The 20570-nt window shown below is 43.1% G+C and overlaps 1 protein-coding gene across 1 annotated transcript in view; it reads right to left on the bottom strand.

Annotated features, from left to right (window-relative positions):
• Positions 1-20570, bottom strand: part of MOV10L1 (Mov10 like RISC complex RNA helicase 1) — a 146985-nt gene that overhangs the window by 28868 nt on the left and 97547 nt on the right. Inside the window, exons 14-21 of the mRNA XM_037845881.1 lie at positions 17013-17071; positions 16513-16610; positions 11548-11571; positions 4882-4972; positions 4107-4285; positions 3310-3456; positions 2608-2729; positions 253-352 (exon numbers count right to left, since the gene is read on the bottom strand). Of these exons, the coding sequence (XP_037701809.1) occupies positions 253-352; positions 2608-2729; positions 3310-3456; positions 4107-4285; positions 4882-4972; positions 11548-11571; positions 16513-16610; positions 17013-17071 (820 nt within the window). The remainder of the gene's footprint in view (positions 1-252; positions 353-2607; positions 2730-3309; positions 3457-4106; positions 4286-4881; positions 4973-11547; positions 11572-16512; positions 16611-17012; positions 17072-20570) is intronic.

A 20570-nucleotide genomic window follows, 5' to 3' on the forward strand; every position in this document is an offset into this window, starting at 1 on the left:
CTGCCCCATCTCTTCCGTAAACCCTCAGGGACTTCCCACCCAGCTACTGGCTCTGGGAAGGCAGGGACCACATTGGCTGCATTTACAACTGGATCCCTAAGAACTGGAAATGAGTGAGTGGGAGACGAAGCAGCTCTTTTCCTCCTGCTCCAGAAGCAATGAAACACACAAGGAAGGCGGCGCTGGGGCTGTGCTGGGCTGCCAGGGAGGGGCCTCGGGAAAAACCAAGAACAACAGACTCGCGAGCCTCACCTGGCCATTGAGGTCTGAAACGAGCCCCAGAGGGATAAGGCACTCGGGCTCACTCGCCTGCCCGGCTTCGTCCATGAACACATGAGTGAAATGTCCAACTCTAGAGGCAAAGAGGGTCCAGAAGGTAACTTCTGTCGCATCAATTTAGGCACTTTAGGCAGCTCGGAATTGGTATGCAAGCCTGGGTGGAGTGACGAGTGGCTCAAAAAGCCTGCCTGAGACTTAGGTGATGCCATGGAACAAAGAGCCTGGAACAGCACCCGGCCCCCAAAAGAAAGCTCGGAGGGCAAAGGGGGGTGCTCCTCCTGGGGGCCGCACAAGCAGAGGACCGTCCTGAGCAGCCGCTACCTCTAGATGTGACGCCCAGTGGACCCAGCAGCCCCCAGCTGTGTGGCCTTTGCTTCCTTGTGTGAGGACTAAGGCAATCACCACGCAGCTCTGAGCACAGGACCCCACAGCTGAGTGCTCCCCGCTAGGATGTACTCTCCGTCCCTCTGTTTCCCCTTGGCGACCCCTCCCGGCCATGCTCCAGCCAAGGCATCGCCCCAACTCCCTCGAGCACGTGACACACCAAGTGCAGGCCATGGTGTCGAGCCTGAGCCCTGGGCTGGCCTGCGTAGCCCTCTGACCTCCTCGTCAGACACATCCCAGCACCCCGTGACATAGGAGGAAATGGATCCAGAGCAGACAGTCTGCCCTAAGCCTTAGCGCTGAGACTGACTCGAAAGTGCTGGACGAGGCCGTTGCCACCGACATGGTCACAGTGGGCTCAGTGAGCTCAGAATGCAAGTGGGACAGCTGTGGGTGACCCTTTTCTGTTTCCACCGGTAGGTAGTTTGTATCTTTAAATGAGGCAAGATTCTGTATGCCTCACACTGTCATCTCCAAAACAATACCCCTGGTCTGTCCCACCGAAAGACAAAGAAGTCAATACACATTTAGTCTCCTACCTATGCCCCAACCCATTGATAAAAATGTAATGTTAAGTGTCCTTCTCAGAATACAGACATTTTGGGTTTGCAATCCTGTGTGGATTACGGCTATTTAAACTTAATTCTGGAAGACGGCAGGTCTCCCAGTGTGGATGGCCCTGCTCCGTGTCACTGTCCCCTTGGCCTCCTCCTGTCCCTTCACTGAATCTCGCCCCTTCCTGCTTCGGTGTGTTCCACAGGCTTTCCCGACAGCCTGGAACGCTCCTTCACACTGGACTCGGCTCCTTCCTCATCATTTTTCTAGGGCTCAGCTTGAGTCATCACATCCTCAGCGAAGCTTTTTCTTAGGGTCCTCATCCAAAGGAATAGCTCTAGGTGCAGCGTGCACTTAGGTGTCTCCCGGCCGGCTCCCTGCTTCTCTGCGTGCAGGTCACCCATGAGTGGGAGCGGGGTCCACATCTGTCCCCACCCAGGCCTCCCTCCTGACCCAATCTCCACCCTCAATGAGGCAATGCTGGCCGCGGACCATGGGGCTGACCCCGAAAGCCCACTCTGTTCCTACCACACACTGTGCCGTCAGTGGGAGGAAAACGCAACAGCCTACGTGAGAGCCTTTAAAACAAGACAAGATGGATTCTCAACAAGGCATTCTGTTCTTTTGGGAAGTTTCTGTATCTCAAGGCTCTTGGCCAGTGGACCTCAACTGTCACAAACACAGCAGCTCTCCACTCACTCCCGTCTCTCTTGGGAGGATCTGTTTGGGTCAGAATGGCGGAGAGCTTGAAATGAGCAGTGTTCTAAGGGTAAAATACAGGCTGGATTTCGAAGACTTGCAGATACAATGGGAGAGAACATAAAGCTCCTCATCAACTACTCACTTGAACAACGATTAGATGGCAGTATTTTGGATATGTTAGAATAATGAAGATACAGCATCAGAATGGACTCAGTTTCTTTCCACATGTCGTCAATCCCCAGGCTGAGTAGACTGACTCTGTGGCTGCTTTAGGTGACTCCAGCCAGGGTGGCTGCAGGGTCCCTGCACCCTGGCGCCTCTCTCCACAGGCCGCCCACTGGCCAGCGGCCGAGGCCTGCCTTCTGGTGCTCCCCACTCACTCACAGCCACCAAGCTGGCCCCTCAGGCCACCGGGGCGCCTACCAGGAGCTGTAGGGGCCTCCGAGAAAGGAGCCTGTCAATCCCTCCCCACTCACCGAGGGTCTTCTGGAGGTGCCCTTCTCAGCCCGGCTCCAGCCACTTCCGGGCACCCAGCTGCCTCCTGCGGCCCCTGTGCTGTGGGCCCCTCCCTCCCACTCCCTCTGGGAAGCCCTTCTCTCTGCCCTTCCTGCTGTGGGGCCCCTCTTGTCTCTGGGGTAGCTGCTGGCCGCCCCTCCCTGGGAGGCTTCGGGAGGGCCCTGCGCTCACCGCACTCCTATCTGGTAGAAGAGCCCCGCACTGCTGCAGGTCGTGATGATCACCCGGAAGCGTGAGGCCTTCCAGATGTCCTCCCCGTCCTTGCAGTACGGCTTAACGGTGTCGATGATGATCTGCAGAGAAACGCCAGCTCATCTATCCAATCACTGAGCACTTATTCAAAATGGACAGAAACACAAAGCTGAATACGTCCCACTGCCAGTCCTTGACTGTGCCTAAGCAATGATTTAGGATTGTTTTCTTTACCGGAAATACATTAATTCAGTCCCTGTTATGAGGACTCTAGAGTCATGAATTAAATATATAATCCTGCAGACCCTTCCCCAAAATAACCTTATACATCTTGTACATTCCCACTGCTTTTTTTTAAGCAATACGGCATTTTAAATGCAAACCAGAACTCACAATTTCCTAAATGGATACTTATAACCAAACTGATAAAACAGAAATAAAAAGAAGAAATACATATGGGGTATCAAATAAGAGGAGTTTAAGCATTCAATGAAGCAAAGAATGCCCATAATAGAGCTGATAATTCATAAAGCATGAAAATGCAATAAATAGCTGGGAACAGAATTCTGTGACTGACACTAAGCTAATGCAGAGGTACTAGCAAATTCTCATCGCCGTGTCCCGTGGCCTGCCCAGCACCATCGCCGCCGGCAGCGCCAGAGGCCCCAGGGCTGTGCTCACCTCCTCGAACCTGCAGGTAGCGTTGACACGCACCATGGCCCCGGGCCGCAGCGCCCCGCTCTCGTGCAGCCGCAGGCACACGAGGTCGGCGGCACTGTTGGAGGGCGCGCAGACCAGGATCCGGCTGTCCGGCAAAGCGTGATACACCTGCATCGGAGACACAAGACAGGTGTCAGCTGCCAGGGGCAGGGAAGACACGGCACTAAGCATCGCCCAGGGTATCATGCCCGACTCACGCAGGCTCGGCTGGGTGGGCTCCGACAGGAACCCCTCGCCGCAGACACCGGCTAAGCCTGACATGAAAACGCCCCGTTGCAAGTGCTGCCGAGACCCAGCTCGGGGTGCACAGGGGGCTCCACGGGGCATAGCTGCTCCCAGCAGATAGACCGTGTGAGGGGCTCCCTACCCGGCCCCAGCTGACACTCAGCAGAGGTTTGTGAATCTGAATCCTGAGTGACGCAAAAAATGCTAAAATGCACCATCTTCAAAAATTCAATTTTAAATATAAATGGAGACACCAGAAACTTCTGCAGAATGGTGGCTTTCACTACTACTGTAAAGATAACTTCTTTTCTGATGTGACTGATTTACTAGTCCAAAAATGAAGATATTCCTTTCTAAACCTATGAAATAAGCTTTTAAAATTTTACACATTTACATAACACACACAAAAAAGCAATGAATGTTATGAAATAACTGGGACTTTCTGGTTCTGTAACTTGAACTAATGCTTCTTGAGGACACAAGCACAGCACAGGAGTCAGGAGCCTAGAAGCACATGTGACCGCTTGTGTTACCTGTAAAACAGCCTCGATTATCGTCACTGTCTTTCCAGTTCCAGGAGGTCCAAAGAGAATATACGGCAGGGGGCGGCAGTCACCACTCAGAATTCTTCTAACAGCTAACTTCTGATTTTCATTTAGTACAGGATTGAAGAATTCCTTCTCTCTTGCTTTAGGGACGTGTGATTCGTTTACTGCATTCAAAGTGGAGAAACAGGCTGGGTTAGAGGGCACCGGATGCCGAGCAGCAGCACCGCACGCTGCCACTTAGGCCAGGGGCTGCGGCTCCAACTGCTTTCAGAGATAAAGTAACACCAGAGCCTGAGAGGGAGAAACGCTGCAGAGGGCTGCTGCGGCAGAGCACGAGCAAACGCCCGGAAGGAGTCTGGGCTTCACCCAGCAGAGCCAGGAAGTTAACCCAGCTCCCCCAGAGGCCACACACAGGCCACTGCACGCGTTCTTCTGCATGTGTAAGCAGGATCCCCTAAAGCAGCAGAGATGTGGTTTAGAAATACCTATGACAGCCCCGAAGATCACAATGATGCAAGAGCCACCCATAAGCCCCAAAGCCTCTTCAGAATATCACCTGCAACACTGACCCTTCACCTGGCCTTGGTCAAGGTGAGACACTGCTCGCCTCTCTCGGCCACGCAGCAGTCGCTGATGGACGGCACCCCAACCTCACTGCTCCTGCCTCGTGCCAGCACTTCTCAGGGAGCCAGGGGCAGGGACCCCCGACCCAGATGCTCTGCCCCCAGCCAAGCTCCTTAAAGCCCTGCACAGCCACAGCCCAGGTCACCTGTCTCTGCAGCGAATGTCACCACGCCTGGCCTGCGCCTGCCACCGACTCGCCTCTCCTTCGTTTCATGTTTGGTTTGCTCCTTCACGGCTTTCTTACTCTAGGTACAAAAAGATTTGTTTTTAAACCAGTTCAGAAAGATCAATGTTGGGTCCACGCTGGCTTAAAGATATAAAACATCAATCAATATCCACTTGTGACATTTATATAACAGTTCCTGGGAGAGACCACAGGTCATCTCATCCTGTAATATGTGATGAAAATACAGAGTACCTGATAAAAGCTATTCAAAAGGCTGATGTTTCTTGGGCCCCTTTTTAAAAATGTGCATGAATCAACTGCGCTGTGTGATGACCCCCCTGCCCTCGAGGCCAGTGGTGTCAGGGAGGGTGCTCGAGAGACCCTGGCTCCCCAGGAATCAGACCTGCTGCACTTCCTGCGAAGCAACCCTCCCACCCCCACCCCAGAGACGAGAACTCGGCCCCAAGAATCACTCAAGCCTTTCGGAGAGTGCAGGGTGACTGTGTTGCCTCTTCCTCAGCTATATGCAAAATTCTGCCTAAGAACTGGTGGTGGGGTGTGAGTGTGTGTTTAAATATGATTTGTCCTGGACGGTGGAACTGGTTTTTTATTTTTCCTGTTATAGACAAGGCTGTGATGAACAGCTTTGCACACACAACCTTGTGCAATTCCTTACTTCTTTCCTGCAATACGTTTCTAAACCTGCTGTGGTGGCAGCAGGGAAACCTGAAGTCGGGTGTGTGGAACATCTTATGGGATGATGTGCGCCTTCTGTGATGCGGCTGGCAGGTGGCAGAACAGGTGGGGACCCATCAGAGACGCGGGCGCGGGCAGGGTCTGAAACCAACTCGGAGGAAAACTGGGAGTGAGAACTGACTGGGGAACTGTGTTAGGAGTGCCGGGCAAGGCAGAGACCCCAGCCGAGGTGGGGGCCAGGAATTCACCCGCCGGCGCTGGCATGGGATCCCTGAGCGTGCTCCCTGCTTGGCTGCCGAGAGCAGAGGGGTGGGGCCGGGTCCTGAGGCCCTGCCCGGCCAGGTGGACTCAAGTCCTCCCCAGGCCTGGGTGGCGGAGCGGAAGGAAGCCCCCCCTCCTTCCTGTGTGTGTACTCTGCATCTGAGTGAACACGGTGCCAAGACAAGGCCCTGGACACCCTTCCAGAGAGAGCAGCATGTCCCAGCCACCTCGCCCTGCTTGCTCTGGAGCAGGCTCTTCCCAGCCCTTCTGCCGAGTTCTCCTTCCAGCCCCATCTGCTAGAGTCTAGAGCTCAGGGACCTGAGATCCAGGCCCTGGCCTCTCTTTGCAGAGCTGGACTGGAAGATCAGACCCAGGGTGTCTGGGGCTTCTCACTCCATCTTAGAGAAGCCGACGCTGAAGGACAAATGGACGGCAAGGTCACACCCATCTCTAGGGTACCTCCAACACCCCTACCCATCCCAGGCTAGGTTTCTCTTTCTCTTTGCTCTGTACACCTTGTGATCCTACACTGTTCAAATGTCTTACTCACAGTTTTCTACACTAATTTCCATATTTTGCCTACTGCTCTGTGCTGAACCATACTCAAAAGTATTATTAATACAAAGCTTTCCCACAGAATAGACTTTCAGTGAAGTCTGAAAGGCAAGAACCAGGGCTGGGACTTGGGTGAGGAGCTGAGGCATTCACCACAGGCACAAAATTTAAGGGGACACAGAAAAAAATAAAATTGCTGTGTCAAAGTTTGCACATTAAACATTTTATATATAGTGCCAAATTTTAGCTCAGAAGGTTATACTGATTTACCCTTCCAGTGTTGCTGCATGGGCTTTGCAGAGTGACTGACCTAGTTAAAGTGTACAATTTGGTCCATTTTGAACCCTCACCACACAAGACGAAGAGCACGCGGAGAAGCTCCGAAGCTCCCTGGGGCCGCCTGTGACCACTCCCTCCGGCTTTCTGTCACTCTAGGTTGGTGCGCACGGTCTGGAACTTCATGTCAACGGGATCATACGGTACGTACTCTTTTTTGGTCTGGTATCTTTCACACAGCAGAATTACTCTGAGATTCACCCATGTTGTTGCATGAGTTCACTGCTTTTTGTTGCTGAGTAGTAGTCCACTGTGAGAACACACCAGTTTTTTATCCTTCACCTGTTGATGCACCCTGGGTGTTTCCAGCTCTGGGCTATTACAAATAAAGCTGCTGTGAACAAGCCTTCCTATGGACGTGTGCTTTCACTGCCCTTGAGCAGACAACCAGGAGTGGAATGGCTGGGTCCCACGGTAGATGCGAGGTCTAACTCTTTAACTTTGTATTTTGAAATAATTTGAAACTTACAGGACAGCTGCAAAAATAATACAAACCTCATCTAGAGAACTCCAACATACCACCCCCCACAAGCAGATACCCAGACCCAATTTTAACATTTTGCCGTATTTGCCATATCATTCTATCCATCTGTGTATTTTCTGAATATTTGAATGCAGGTTGTATATATCATACTTCTTGAACACACTGAGTTATCTGTTTTCTTATTATTGAGTTTGAAGAGTTCTTTGGTACATATTTTGGATGCAAGTTCTTCATCAGTTATGTGATTTACAAATATTTTCTGCCAGTCTGTCACTTGTCTTTTCAATAACTTAGTGCTCTTTTGTTTGTTTGCTTTGTTTTTTATTACAGCAGCTGTAGGTTTACAGAAAAGTCACGCAGAAATTAGAGAGTTCCCATATATTCCCACCCCCACATAGGGCTTTCCCCATTATCAATATTTCACATTAGTGTGGTATCTTTGTTAGAACTGACGAACAAGTATCATTATATTATAGTTACTCCCATAGTTTACACCAGCGTTCACATTTAGTGTTGTACAGTTCTATGTTTGTTTGTTTGTTTTAATTCTGGTAACATACACAACATAAAATTTCCCTTTTTTTTAAATTTTAAATTTCCTGTTTTACCCCTTGCAAGTACACAGTTCAGTGGCGTCAATTATATTCACAATGTTGTGCTACCATCACCACTATCCATTATGAAAATTGTTCCATCATCCTAAACAAAACTCTGTGTCCATCAAGCAATAATTTCCCATTCCCCACCCACCCCCACCCCTGGTAACCCGCATTCTAATTTCTGACTATCAATTTGCATATTCTAATTATTTCGTATCAGTGAGATCATACAATGTCATCCTTTCATATCTGGCTTATTTCACTCAACACGATGTCCTCAAGGTTCATTCATACTGTAGCATGCATCAAAACGTCATTCTCAAGGCTGAACGCCTTGTATGTATTTTGTTTATCCATTCATATGTTGATGAACCCATGGGTTGCTTTCACTTTTTGGCAATTGTGAATAATGCCCCTATGAACATCAACATGCAAATATCTGTCCCAACCCCTGCTTTCAACATTTTTGGGTATATACGTATAAGTGGGGTTGCCGGGTAACATAGTAATTCTATACTTACCTTTCTGAGGAACTGCCAGACTGCTTTCCACAGGAGATGCACTATTTTACTTTCCTGCCAGCAATGCACAAGTGTTCCTATTTCTCCACATCCTTTCCCACACTTGCTATTTTCCATTTTTAAAATAATAGCTATTCTACTGGATATGACGTGGTACCTCATTCTGGTTTTCATTTGCATTTCTCTAATATTTAATGATGTTGAACATCTTTTCATGTCGCTTTTTGGCCATTTGTATAACTTCTTCAGAGAAATAAGTCCTTGGTCCATTTTAAAAATTGGGTTCTTTGTCTTTTTGTTACTGAGCTATAAAAGTTCTTTATATATTCTCTGGATATTAAACCCTTATCATATACATGGTTTCCAAATATTTTCTCTCATTCCCTAGGTTGTCTTTTTACTTTCAAGATGAAGTCCTTTGGTGCACAAAAGTTTTGAATTTTGATGAGGTCCCATTTATCTATTTTTTTCTTTTGTTGTTTGTGCTTTGAGTGTAAAGTCTAAGAAACCACTGCCTAACACAAGGTCCAGAAGATGCTTCCCGATGTTTTTTTCCAGGAGTTTTATAGTTTTATTTCTTATATTTAGGCCTTTGACCCATTTTTTAATGCAATTTTACTGGGATATATTCCCACATACACAAACCATCTGAGGTATATAATCTCACAGTGTCATCACATAGTTGTACATCTTAACACCATCTTTTGGACAGCAAAATGTATTTCATTGAAGTCTAATTTATCAATTTTTCCCTCTGAGATCATGCTTTCAGTATCACATCTCAGAACTCTTTGCCCAACCCATGGATACAAATATTTTTTCCTATATTCTTTTTCTAATAGTTTTATAGTTTTAAGCTTTACATTTAGGGCTCTATGCACCATTTTGGGTTAATTTTCGTCCGTGGTGCAAGGAATGGGTCCAGGCTCCTTCCTGCAAACAGACTCCAGGGCTCCAAAACCATTCATTAGAAAGATGATCCTTTCCCCACTGGCTTGTCTTTTCACCTTTGTAGGAAATCAGTTGTCCATATACGTGAGGCCCTATTCTGGGCTCTTGTTGCTGTCCCATTGATGCCTTGTTTCCTTGGTGCCACTACCACACTGTCTTCACTGGTGCAACTATGAAATAAATCTTGAAATCAGGTAATGTCAGTTCTCCGAGTGTGTTGTTCTTCCTCAAAGTTGTTTTGGAAATTCTAGTTCCTTGGCATTTCCTTATGAATTCTGGAATCAGCTCATCAGTTTCCATCAAGTACTCCACTGGGATTCTGATCACAAGTGCACTGAATCTAAAGATCAATTTGGGGAGGACAGACATCTTAACAATATTGACTCTTCTGACCCATGAACACCCCCACTTACTTAGGTCTTCTGTTAATTTGTCTCATCAGTGTTTTGCAGTTTTCAGTAGTACAGTTCTTGTCCCTCATATTAATGTTAGGCTCAATTCTAATATTAAAAATTTGATGCTACTTTAAATATTTTAAAAATCAATTTGTTTGTTGCTAGTATATAAAAATACAATTTATTTTTGTATATTTACCTTTTTCCTGCAACTACATTAAGTCATTTATTTAGTTTTAATAGGTTCTCTTTAGATTCCATTGGGTTTTCTACATAGACGATCATGTCATCTGCAAATAAAGGCAATTTTATGTCCTTTCTTTTTCTTGCCTCATTGCCTGCCTAGCACCTCCGGTACAATGTCGAACAGAAGTGGTGAGGGCAGCCTTGCTTTGGTCCTGCTCTATGGGGAAAGCACTCAGTCTCTCATCACTAAGTATGTTTTTTGTATATGAAAATCGTTTCTCTTCTAGTTCTAGTTTGCTGAGCATTTTGATCAGGGATGATGTGGGATTTTGTCAAATGCCCTTTCTGTGACTACTGGGAAGATCTTATCATTTTTCTTTTTTAGTTTGTCAATACTGTGAATTAAACCGATTGATTTTCAAGCGTTAAACCACCTTCTCATTCCTGGAATGAACCCTTCTTGGTCTCATATACATGTGATTTGTTAAAATTTTTTTCAGAATTTTCACAGCTATGTTCATGAGTATAATTTACATGTAGTTTTCTTGTAAAGTTTTTGTCATGTTTTGGTATCAGTGCAATGCTGGCCTCAAAATCAGTTTGGTAGTGTTCTCCCCCTTTGAGTTTCCCTTAAGAGTCTGTGTAAAATTGGTATTTCTTCCTTAAATTCTTGACAAAATTCAGCAATGAAGTCACCTGGGCCTGGGAATGCTTTTTTGGGGATGGTGGAGGGGTGAGGGAGAAGACGATTTTAACTATGACTTTCTTAAATAGATCTAGTGCTATTCAGGACACCAATTTCTTACTGACTGAGCTTTGATAATTTGTGTCTTTTTTAAGTTGTTGAATCTATTCCCCCAAAGTTGTTCAAAACATTCACTTATTATTTTGTTAATTAATACTTGGAAACTGCAGTGAAGTCACCTTTCTTGTTCCTGCTATTGCTAATTTGTGCCTTCACTTTTTTTTCTCCAGATCAGGCTGGCTTGAGGTTTAGCAATTTTGTCAGTTTTCTCAAAGAAGCAGCTTTAGGGTTCATTGATTTCTCAGTTGTTTCTGTTTTCTATTTCGTTTTCACTCCAGTGAAAATCAGTGAAAATTCATTCTTTTGTTAGTTTGGATTCCATTTGCTGAGGTCATTGATTTGTAACCTTCATTCCTTTTTAATTTAGGCATTTAGTGCTACAAATTTCTCCCTAAATAGTGGCTTAGCAGCATCTCACACATTTTGATGTGTTTTCATTTTCATTCCAATAAACATACTTTCTAATTACCCTTTTGTTACCTCCTTTGACCCATGGGTTATTAATAAGCGTGTCACTCAGTTTCCAAACATTTGATTTGGAGATTTTCCAGAGATCTGTTACTGGTTTCTAATTTAGTTCCACTCTGGTTAGAGAACATAGCTTGTACGACTTTAATCCTTTTAAATTTGAGACGTTTTATGGCCCCAAATATGATCTATTTTGGTAAATGTTCCATGTACACCTCCTAAGGATGTGGATGTATTTTGCCATTTCTGGGTGAAATGTTCTATAAAGATCATTTAGGTCAAATTGGTTGCCTTTGTTGTTCAAATCTACTGTATCTTTACTGATTTTCTGTCCAATTGTTCTTTCAACTACTGAGAGAGGGGTACTGAAATCTCTGACTGTAATTGTGGACTTTCTATTTCTCTTTGCAGTTATATCAGTTTTTGTTTCATGTATTTTGAAGCTGTTATTAAGTACATAAATATTTAGGATTGTTACGGATTCCTGAAAAATTATCCCTTTTATCATATATGAAACGAGCTTCTTTATCCCTAATAATAATCTTTGATCCAAAAACTACTTTGTCTATTATTAACATGGCCATTCATCTTTCTTTTGATTAGTGTTAGCACAGTATATCTTTTTACATCCTTTTATTTTTAACCTATTTGTGTCTTTATATTTAAAATGTGTTTCTTAGAAGGTACCATTAGGGTTGAGTCTTTATTGTTGTTGTTGTTCAAACTAAACATCTACACATTTTAACTCCAATGTTTAGACCACTTACATTTAATATGATTACTAATATGGCTAGGTTTAAATCTATCACCTTGCTATTTGTTTTCAATGTGTTGTATATGTTTTAGGTTCTCTCTCCTCTTTTTCTGCCTACTTCGCAATTATTTTTACAATTCCTTTTCATTTCTTTTTTTTGGTTTATTAGCACTAACTCTTTATATGGTAATTTCAGTGGTGGTTGCTTTAGGATTTATAGTATACACCTTTAACTTATAGTCTCTGCAAGGAGGTGATATTATAACACTCCACATATAGTATAAGAACCTTACAATAATATTCGGTCCTACCACCTTTTGTGCTGCTGTTGTCAAATATTTTACATCTATATATGTTAAAAATTCCATAATACATTATTGTTGCTTCAGCTTTAAAAAATCAATTATTGACAGAGCAATTAAAGAGACAGTGACACTGGACAGGATCTAACAAGGGAAGAGAGAAAGTTTAAAAGGGCATTATTGTGCATACGAAGAAATTGGAACATACATTCTTGGCTTTATAGCAACATTAAATTTCTTGAACTTGATAACTGCACTTAGGATAGATATATGAAGGATTAACCTCGTTCTTAGGAAATGTACATGGCAGTATGAAGAGTTCAAGGAGCATGATGTATATGACTTTGCCAGTATGGATATATTATGTTCCCCAGAAAAAGCCATATTCTTTAATGCAATCTTGTGGGGGTGGATCGATTAATCTTTTTGATTAGGGTGTGAACTCTTGATTGAATGTTTCCATGGAGATTTGGCCCCGCCCATTCAGGGTGGGCCTTGATTAGTTTACTGGAGTCCTTTAAGAAGAGCCGCACAGGCCAAGACGCTGGCTGATGCTGACACTTAAGAGATGCTTGGAGATGCAGACAGAAGGATGGTTAGCTAAGAAATGAGGCCCAGAGTTTGCCCCAGCATATGCTAAGACAGGACCCCGAGGCACTTAGAGAAAAACGTCCTGAGAAAAAGAACCAAGAATGCACTGGAGCTGAGAGAGGAGCTGGAACACAACCTGGGATCAGCAGACGCCAGCCACGTGCCTTCCCAGCTAACAGAGGTTTTCCGGACACCACTGGCCATCCTCCAGTGAAGGTACCCGATTGCTGATGCCTCACCTTGGACACTTTATGGCCTTAAGACTGTAACTGTGTAACCACATAACCCCCCTTTTATAAAAGCCAGTCCATTTCTGGTGTTTTGCACAATGGCAGCATTAGCAAACCAGAACAACGACCTATACTCAAGTGATCAGAAAATGCATTGATAAATAAACAGACAGATGGACAGGTGGGAGGAAGGAAGGAAGGAAATACATAAATAAATGGTTAATGTGGCAAAATGTAAAAACCGGTGAATCTGGGTATCTGGGGATATAGGAATATGTTGGAGTTCTCCGTATGGGGCTCATATTACTTTTGTAACTCTCCTATAAGTTTAAATTAAAAATGAAAAAAAGAATCAATTATCTTTCAATGAGAATTTTTAAAATAAGAAAAAAAGTTTATATTTATCCACATACTGATCATTTCTGGTTCTTTTCATTATTTGTGTAGATCCTTATTGCCATCTTGTATTATTTTCCTTAAGCCTGAAGGACTTGATTATTTCCAGCGGTGCAGGTCTGCTAGTGACAATACCTCTTTTAGCTTTTGCATGCCTGGAGTGTTGGTTTTACCTTTGCTTTTAACAAACATGTTCCCTGGACACAGTTTTTTTTTCTTTTGGTGCTTCAAAGATGTCATTCCACTACTGTCCCCCCCTAAAAGAAACCTGTTCAAGTCCTTGTCCCCAGTGCTTGTGAACGTGACCTTATTCAGAAATCGGGTCTTTGCAGGTGTAACCAAGGTAAGATGAGGTCATCCTGCATTAGGGTGGGGTCCAAATCCAACAACAGGTGTCCTTCTGCGAGGAGACGACAGAGGGAAGACAGCCACGTGACAATGGAGGCACAGACGGAGGTGCCGCAGCTACACGCCGAGCAACGCCAAGGACGGCCGGCGGGAGCTGGAGAAGAGGCGTGCAGCAGGTTCTCCAGCAGCCTCCAGATCCCTGAGCTGCGAGAGAATGAAGTTCTGCTGTTTTCAGCCCCTCAGGTTGTGGTAATTCCTTACAGGAGTCCTAGGAAACTGATACAACTCTCTTCTGGCCTACTGTTTTTGATGAGAAGTCTGCTGTTTTTCTTATTTCTGTTTCTATTTATAATGAGCCTTTGTTCTCTGAATGCTTTCATGATTTTCTTTTTATTTCTGGAGCTTTAAGGAATTTGATTATCCATGTGTAGTTTTCTTCAAGTTTCTTGCACTTGGGGAGCTTCCTGGATATGTGGGTTTATACTTTTCATCAAATTTGGAAAAATTTCAGCCTTTATTTTTTCAAATATTCTTGCCACCCCACCCTGGAATCCAATTACATGTATGTTAGGTCACTTATTGTCCCACAACTCACTGACAGTCTTTTCATGGTTTTATTTTTTGGATTCCTTTTGCTCTCTCTGTTTAATTTTGAATAGTTCCTACTGCTATTTCTTCAAGTTCACTAATTTTTTGTATGCGTATCTGTCCAATGTATTTTTCATTGTAGAAATTCAATTTTTCACCTCCAGAAGACAGATTTATCTTTCATATTACCTTTCATGTTTCCCCTTAACATGTTCAAGTGTTCCTTTCCCTTCCTGAACATATGAAATCCAGTACCAACAACTGCTTTGGTGTCATGGTCTGCCGTTTCTACCATCTATCATTTTTTAGTCAGTTTCCAATCACTGAATTTTTTCATTATGGTCCACAATTTTCATTTCCTTTTATTTTTGATTGGATGCCAGATGTACAATTTACACTTTGCTTGGTGCTGCATACTTTTGTATTTCTGTAAATATTCTTGAACTTTGTTCTGGGGTGCATTTAAATTACTTGGGAACAGTATGGTATTTACCAGAGCAGACTTCAGTCTAGGGTTAATTTTTCCCTGCAATTGAGGCAATACCCACCCCCCTACCCCCCACCCCCGTACTCTTCTGACTGCCTGTGAATTAAGAGGTTATCCTTATCTGGCTGTGGGAACAGCAACTATTCCCGGCACTGTATGAATTTTGAGGCTTGTTTCCTCATCTCCTTTAGGGTAATTCCTTCCCAGCCGTGGGTATCTTCCTCACAAGCATGCCCAGACCAGTTCTCAGCTGAAAACGCAAGAGGTTGGAACCTCTGAAGTTACCTAAAGTTCTCTCTCTGTCCTGGGAACCTCAGGCTCCTTGTCCTCCCTGACGTCCACGGGACTTGGCCAGAGACCCCTCTTTCTGCTCCCCTGACCTGGAAACTCTCTGAGAGCAGTAAAGTGGGGCGATCCCAGGGGTCACTGCACTCGATTCCACTCTCTCAGGAATCCCTGTTCTACAGTATCAGATGCCCAATGCATGACACTGCTGTGTCAGATATCTTGTCTGGCTTTTAATTGTTTTAGGCAGCGGTCAACCCAGTCCCCGTAATTCCCTCCTGGGTGAAGTGTGGAATGCTCCTGAGCTTATTTCCAACCTGGCTGATCCATAACAAGGTCATGCTCTATCTTTAAAAATATCAAGACTCAGTCAATAAGGACTCATACCCACGTAACAGCAATACCTCCCTCCCCTCAGACCATCTCTCCACCTGACCGGGAGTACCAGAGACGGTCCCCTGAGAATCAGGCTATGGAATGGACTGGAATGAGGGGACCCAGGGAAGGAAGAGAGCTTTGCAGATGGCACTGCATCTGTGCCCAACAACAATCCCTTTCTATTTTCAGGAAGAAACAGAGATTGGACAAGAAATACATAGAAGATTTTTATGGATAACCTTTTAGTTTCTTTTAAAAGATTTTCCATGATGGTGTAGCATTCTAAAACTATCATTTTACATTTTTGGAGAGCAGCTATTAAATGGTAAAAGTGTTTTTAAATATTAGATATTCTTCAAAAACTATTGTTATTATAAATTTCAAACATGCTCATTAAAGCAAATTCTAACAATACAGAATTACAGGTTGTAAACCCCACCACAACATGGATCATTTTTCTTGTTACTGGAAATGCAACAATAAATAAAACCGCTTCTGTACAGCAAGAGCCTAGAACTATACCTGGCACATCTGCACACCACATCACTACTCACGGAGTGACCAGGTCATGGAAGTAAGAAAAAAAAAACTGTCTTTGCAACATTCACAAAAATTATAAATGTTAAGATTTTGTAGGGTCTGTATTCTTCCAGATAGTTCCTCTGTATATACAATCATATGAACGTGCCTGCCTGCCTGGGTATACACAAAAGCCATAGAATTTTAAAATAAAACTATAAAACCATACAAACAGATGTACATCTTGCATTTTCCTATCTAATATACCATAGCCATCTTGGCCCGGGATATAACTGATTGCAAACTTTACAATGAATCTATTTTATGAATATTTTAGTTTTATTTTAACTGTGATTTTGGGTTATTTGCAAACTACACTCCTAACATGCCAGTAAATTATGAGTTAATATATGTAGAAATGAGTTAAAAATATTATCTAAATATATCAAAATCATTAAAATATTACCTTTTGGGTACACTGTCCATCATTTTTGGTATCTTGTGCATGGTTCCAATTCCCTGTAACTTGGGGAGACTGTAAAATGATTTCTTCTGGAAACAGCACTTTTAAAATAAGAAAAGGCAAGAGGGTAGGTATTATCAAAAATATTTAAAAATTTGAATAAAGGAAATCTCAATGTCTCTGGCCTACTCCACAAAGTAATCCATGTCTAGTTCATTCCATCTCCCATACCCCTTTATATGGTTTCTAAATTACTACATAATATTCTTTGCAAAAATGCATTATACTAAGAGGAGAAAAGCAGAGAGCAATGAATTTACTTTCAATTATTTTAACATGCTATTTTTACATGGTTAGAATAGTAGAAGACTCTAAAGCTCCCCAACAAAAGGTTAAATAATCTATGACTGAAGAGCCTGTATTTTACACAGAATTTGACAGGTAACTTATAAATAAAAATACTCTGGGTAGATGGTAACACTATCATTCCACAAAAATAATACCTTTTACACCTAAATGGATGACCTGCTCAAGTGCGAAGTGACATCGTCTGCTTGTAGTCCTGGCAAAAGGAAAACAACATAAAATAACCAACCTTAAGCTGAGAAACACTAAGGGTATCACAGGCCGTGGACATGTGATTATGCACTAGCACAGCCTTTACAGAGCTTCTGTAAATAAGGGTCACGCTGGAGGTCAGTGCTCTCAGGCTCTCAAAGGCACCATGTGAAGGACTCAGGGACCGTCTTACCACAGGCATACATACAGAACATTAGGAAATGACAAACTTTATTAAAAATCTTAAAACAGAAACATTCCAGGTATCAGGGCAGCAGGGACTGCCTCCTCTCTGAGAACACTTCTGCTTTAATATATTAAGTGATGAGCAGGAAAGATGAAAACACGGTAAATGAAGTGTTAGAGAAATGTTGATACTAATGCAACAACAGAGAAATAATTTTGACCATAAAGGCTCACTCCCTTGAAGTTCACTGAAAATAACAGAAGTTGGGACACATCCACATTTCTGGAAAATTCAGATTTGGGGGTGTGCGGGACCACTTGACCGTTTCTCAACTGGACCACGAGAAGCACAGCACAGTCTCTGAGGTTCCTGTCAGGACCCGGCTCCACCCGGCAGAACTGCGTGTGGATGTGCGTGTGTGCATGCATGTGCCAGGGCACCCCTGCTGCCTGTATGAGCCCCATGTACACCCTGTGAGGGCTGCAGTGGGACCACGAGACCCGCCTCCAGGCCGACCACTAGGAGAACGGAGGGGTTTCTGGGCACTGAAGCTGCCGGCAGCCCCTGCTGTCCTTTCAACATAATCCTTGACAAACAGTTGCCTGGGCTATAATACACACATTCAAAGAGGAATAACAACCAGAGAAGATCCATCTTAGCACTTTGCAAAACTGAATAAAAGATTAAAAAAAAAAAAAAAAAGACCCCAAAACTGATCCATGAACAGGTAAGAAACTGAGAAAGCCAAAGATTGGCCCCTTACATCCAGAGACTGTCAGAGGTAGACTCTCAAACACGGAATAAATGGATAATCCACTGCTATTTAAACTCTTCCACATCAAAGAGAAGGGAGGAAAACCTCCAAAATATTTTCAAAGCTATCATAAATACACCTAAAAAATGTGACAAAGTACCAAACAAATAAACAAGAACATCTTATCAACCTGCAGACCACGATCTTACTTCCTAATAGCAATAACAAACATAGATAAAATGTTAGCCAATAAATTCCATAAGTACATTAAAGGAAAAACTCATTAAAATCAAGAAACATCATATTTTCCCTCTGAGTATACAAGAAAGTTTTGATATAAACTTACCCAGATAAAATACCTTATCACCTTCACAGGATGAAGGAAAAAACAACTTTCAATAAATGCTGAAAAGGCAATGGAAGAATATTCAACATCAGTATCTTAAAATAGAAACTGCTCACTCCATAGGACAGCAAGATGCTAAATGGCCAAACACTAGAGACAAGCATAACATGGTAAGACAGGAGACAAGACAAAGACACAAAGGGATGGAAACCATGAGAAAATAAACAACCAATATTAGAAACTAACCCAATAATAAACAAGAGTTCCAAAGGAGAATAAAAAAAAAAAAAAAAAAAAAAAACAGAAAGAAAAGAATAACTAAAGAAAACTTTCCAGAGTACAAACTGTTCTTTAATAGGGAGACACAGTACTGCAAAGATGCCAACACCTCTCTAAATTTTAACATCACTGTGAAAAGACAGAAGAATATTTACTGCTTCACTGTTTGTAAAGCAAACATAAACATCTAGCAATAGGGATTGGTTTCAACAGGATAACATTCAGTCAACACTAACCGCCTCAATTAGAAAAGAAGAAAGGCCTCAAGTCAATGACCTTCACTTCCACCATAAGAACCAGGAACAGAAGAGCAAATGAGACCCAAAGTAAGCAGGCAAAGGGAAATAATGATGACAGCAAAAATCAATGAAATAGAAAAGAGAAAAACACCAGAGACTGTCAATGAAGCCAGAAGGTGACTCTTGGGGAAGGCCAGTAAAACCAACAAGTGGAAGGAGACACACAATCACCAGTCTCAGGAAGGAGAGATGACATCATAGATTCTGCTGCTACTGAAAGGACAAGGAAATATTACGGACAACAAAATGCAAATAAACCAGAGGGCTCAGATCAAATGCACACATTTCTAATGGAGGACAGATACAAGGCTTATGCAACAAGATACCGATAACCTAAATGGTCTTTTTATCTACTAAAGAAGTTGAATTTGCAGCTAAAAAGCATTCCACAAAGAAAACTCCAGGTGCTGAGGGCTCCAATGGTAAATTCTACCAAACATGTGGGGAAGACATAACCCCAACTCCAAGCCAACGCTCCCAGAAGATGGAAGAGGAGGGGAGGCTTTCCAACTCATTTTGAGCCAGCATTATCTGATACCAAAACCAGAAAAGACATTTCAAGAAAACTATAGAACAATATACATCATGAATACAGAGGCAAAAGTTAATAAAATTTCAGCCAATAGAATTCAACAATCTGTAAAAGGAAATTACCTCACCATCAAGTAGGTTCTACTCCAGGAATGCAAGGGTGGCCCAACCTCAGAAAATATAACTGATTGACTACATTAACAGAAAAACCACATAGATCAACTCAATAGGTGCAGAAAAAGGATTTGACAAAAACTCCACATCCATTCCTGATTAAAAACTCTCAGCAAACTATGAATCACTTCAACCCAACAGAGGAAACCTACAAAAAACCTACAGCTAACATGGTACTAAATGATTAGAAACTGAGTGGATGTCACTTCTCACCACCTCTATTTAACACTGTTCCAGTGGTTCTAACCAGTGCAGGAAGGCAGAGAAAAAGATAACATGTATCCAGATAAGAAAGGAAAAAGGGTAACTGTCTTCATTTGAATACATGATTGTATATGTAGAATATCTTATATAATGTTTACAAATCTACTAGAACTACTAAGTGAGTTTAACAAGGTTCAGGATATAAGATAATATACAAAAATCAACTGTATTTATAAATACTAGCAGCAAGCAACTGGGAACTTAAGTTACAATTATTGTTTACAATAGCATTAATTTTTTTAAATAGTTAAGACTGGGAAAAGATGCACAAAATCTTTATACTAAAAACTAGAAAACACTGCTAAGAGAAGTGGTAAATGAATGGAGAGAGACACAATTCTCAAGGGTTGGAAGACTCAATATTGTTAAGAAGTCAATTCTCTACTATTCAGAAGTAAAAAGGAGTCAAGTTCTGATACCTGCCCCAGCATAGATGAACCCTGAGGACATCAGGCTGAATGAAAAAAGCCAGGCACAAAAGGACAAGTGTCTTTGTTTCCACTTACATGAAATATCTCGAACAAGCAAATTCATAGAGACAGGATGCAGCATACAGGCTACCAGGGGCAGGGGGAGGGTAATGGGAGTTACTGCTTAATGGGGACAGTTTCTGTTTGGGGTGATAACAGAGTTGGTAATGGATGGTGGTGATGGTAGCACAACATTGTG

This window comes from Choloepus didactylus, chromosome 8 (assembly GCF_015220235.1).
Source record: "Choloepus didactylus isolate mChoDid1 chromosome 8, mChoDid1.pri, whole genome shotgun sequence".
In the NCBI taxonomy this organism is placed as follows: Eukaryota; Metazoa; Chordata; class Mammalia; order Pilosa; family Megalonychidae; genus Choloepus; species Choloepus didactylus.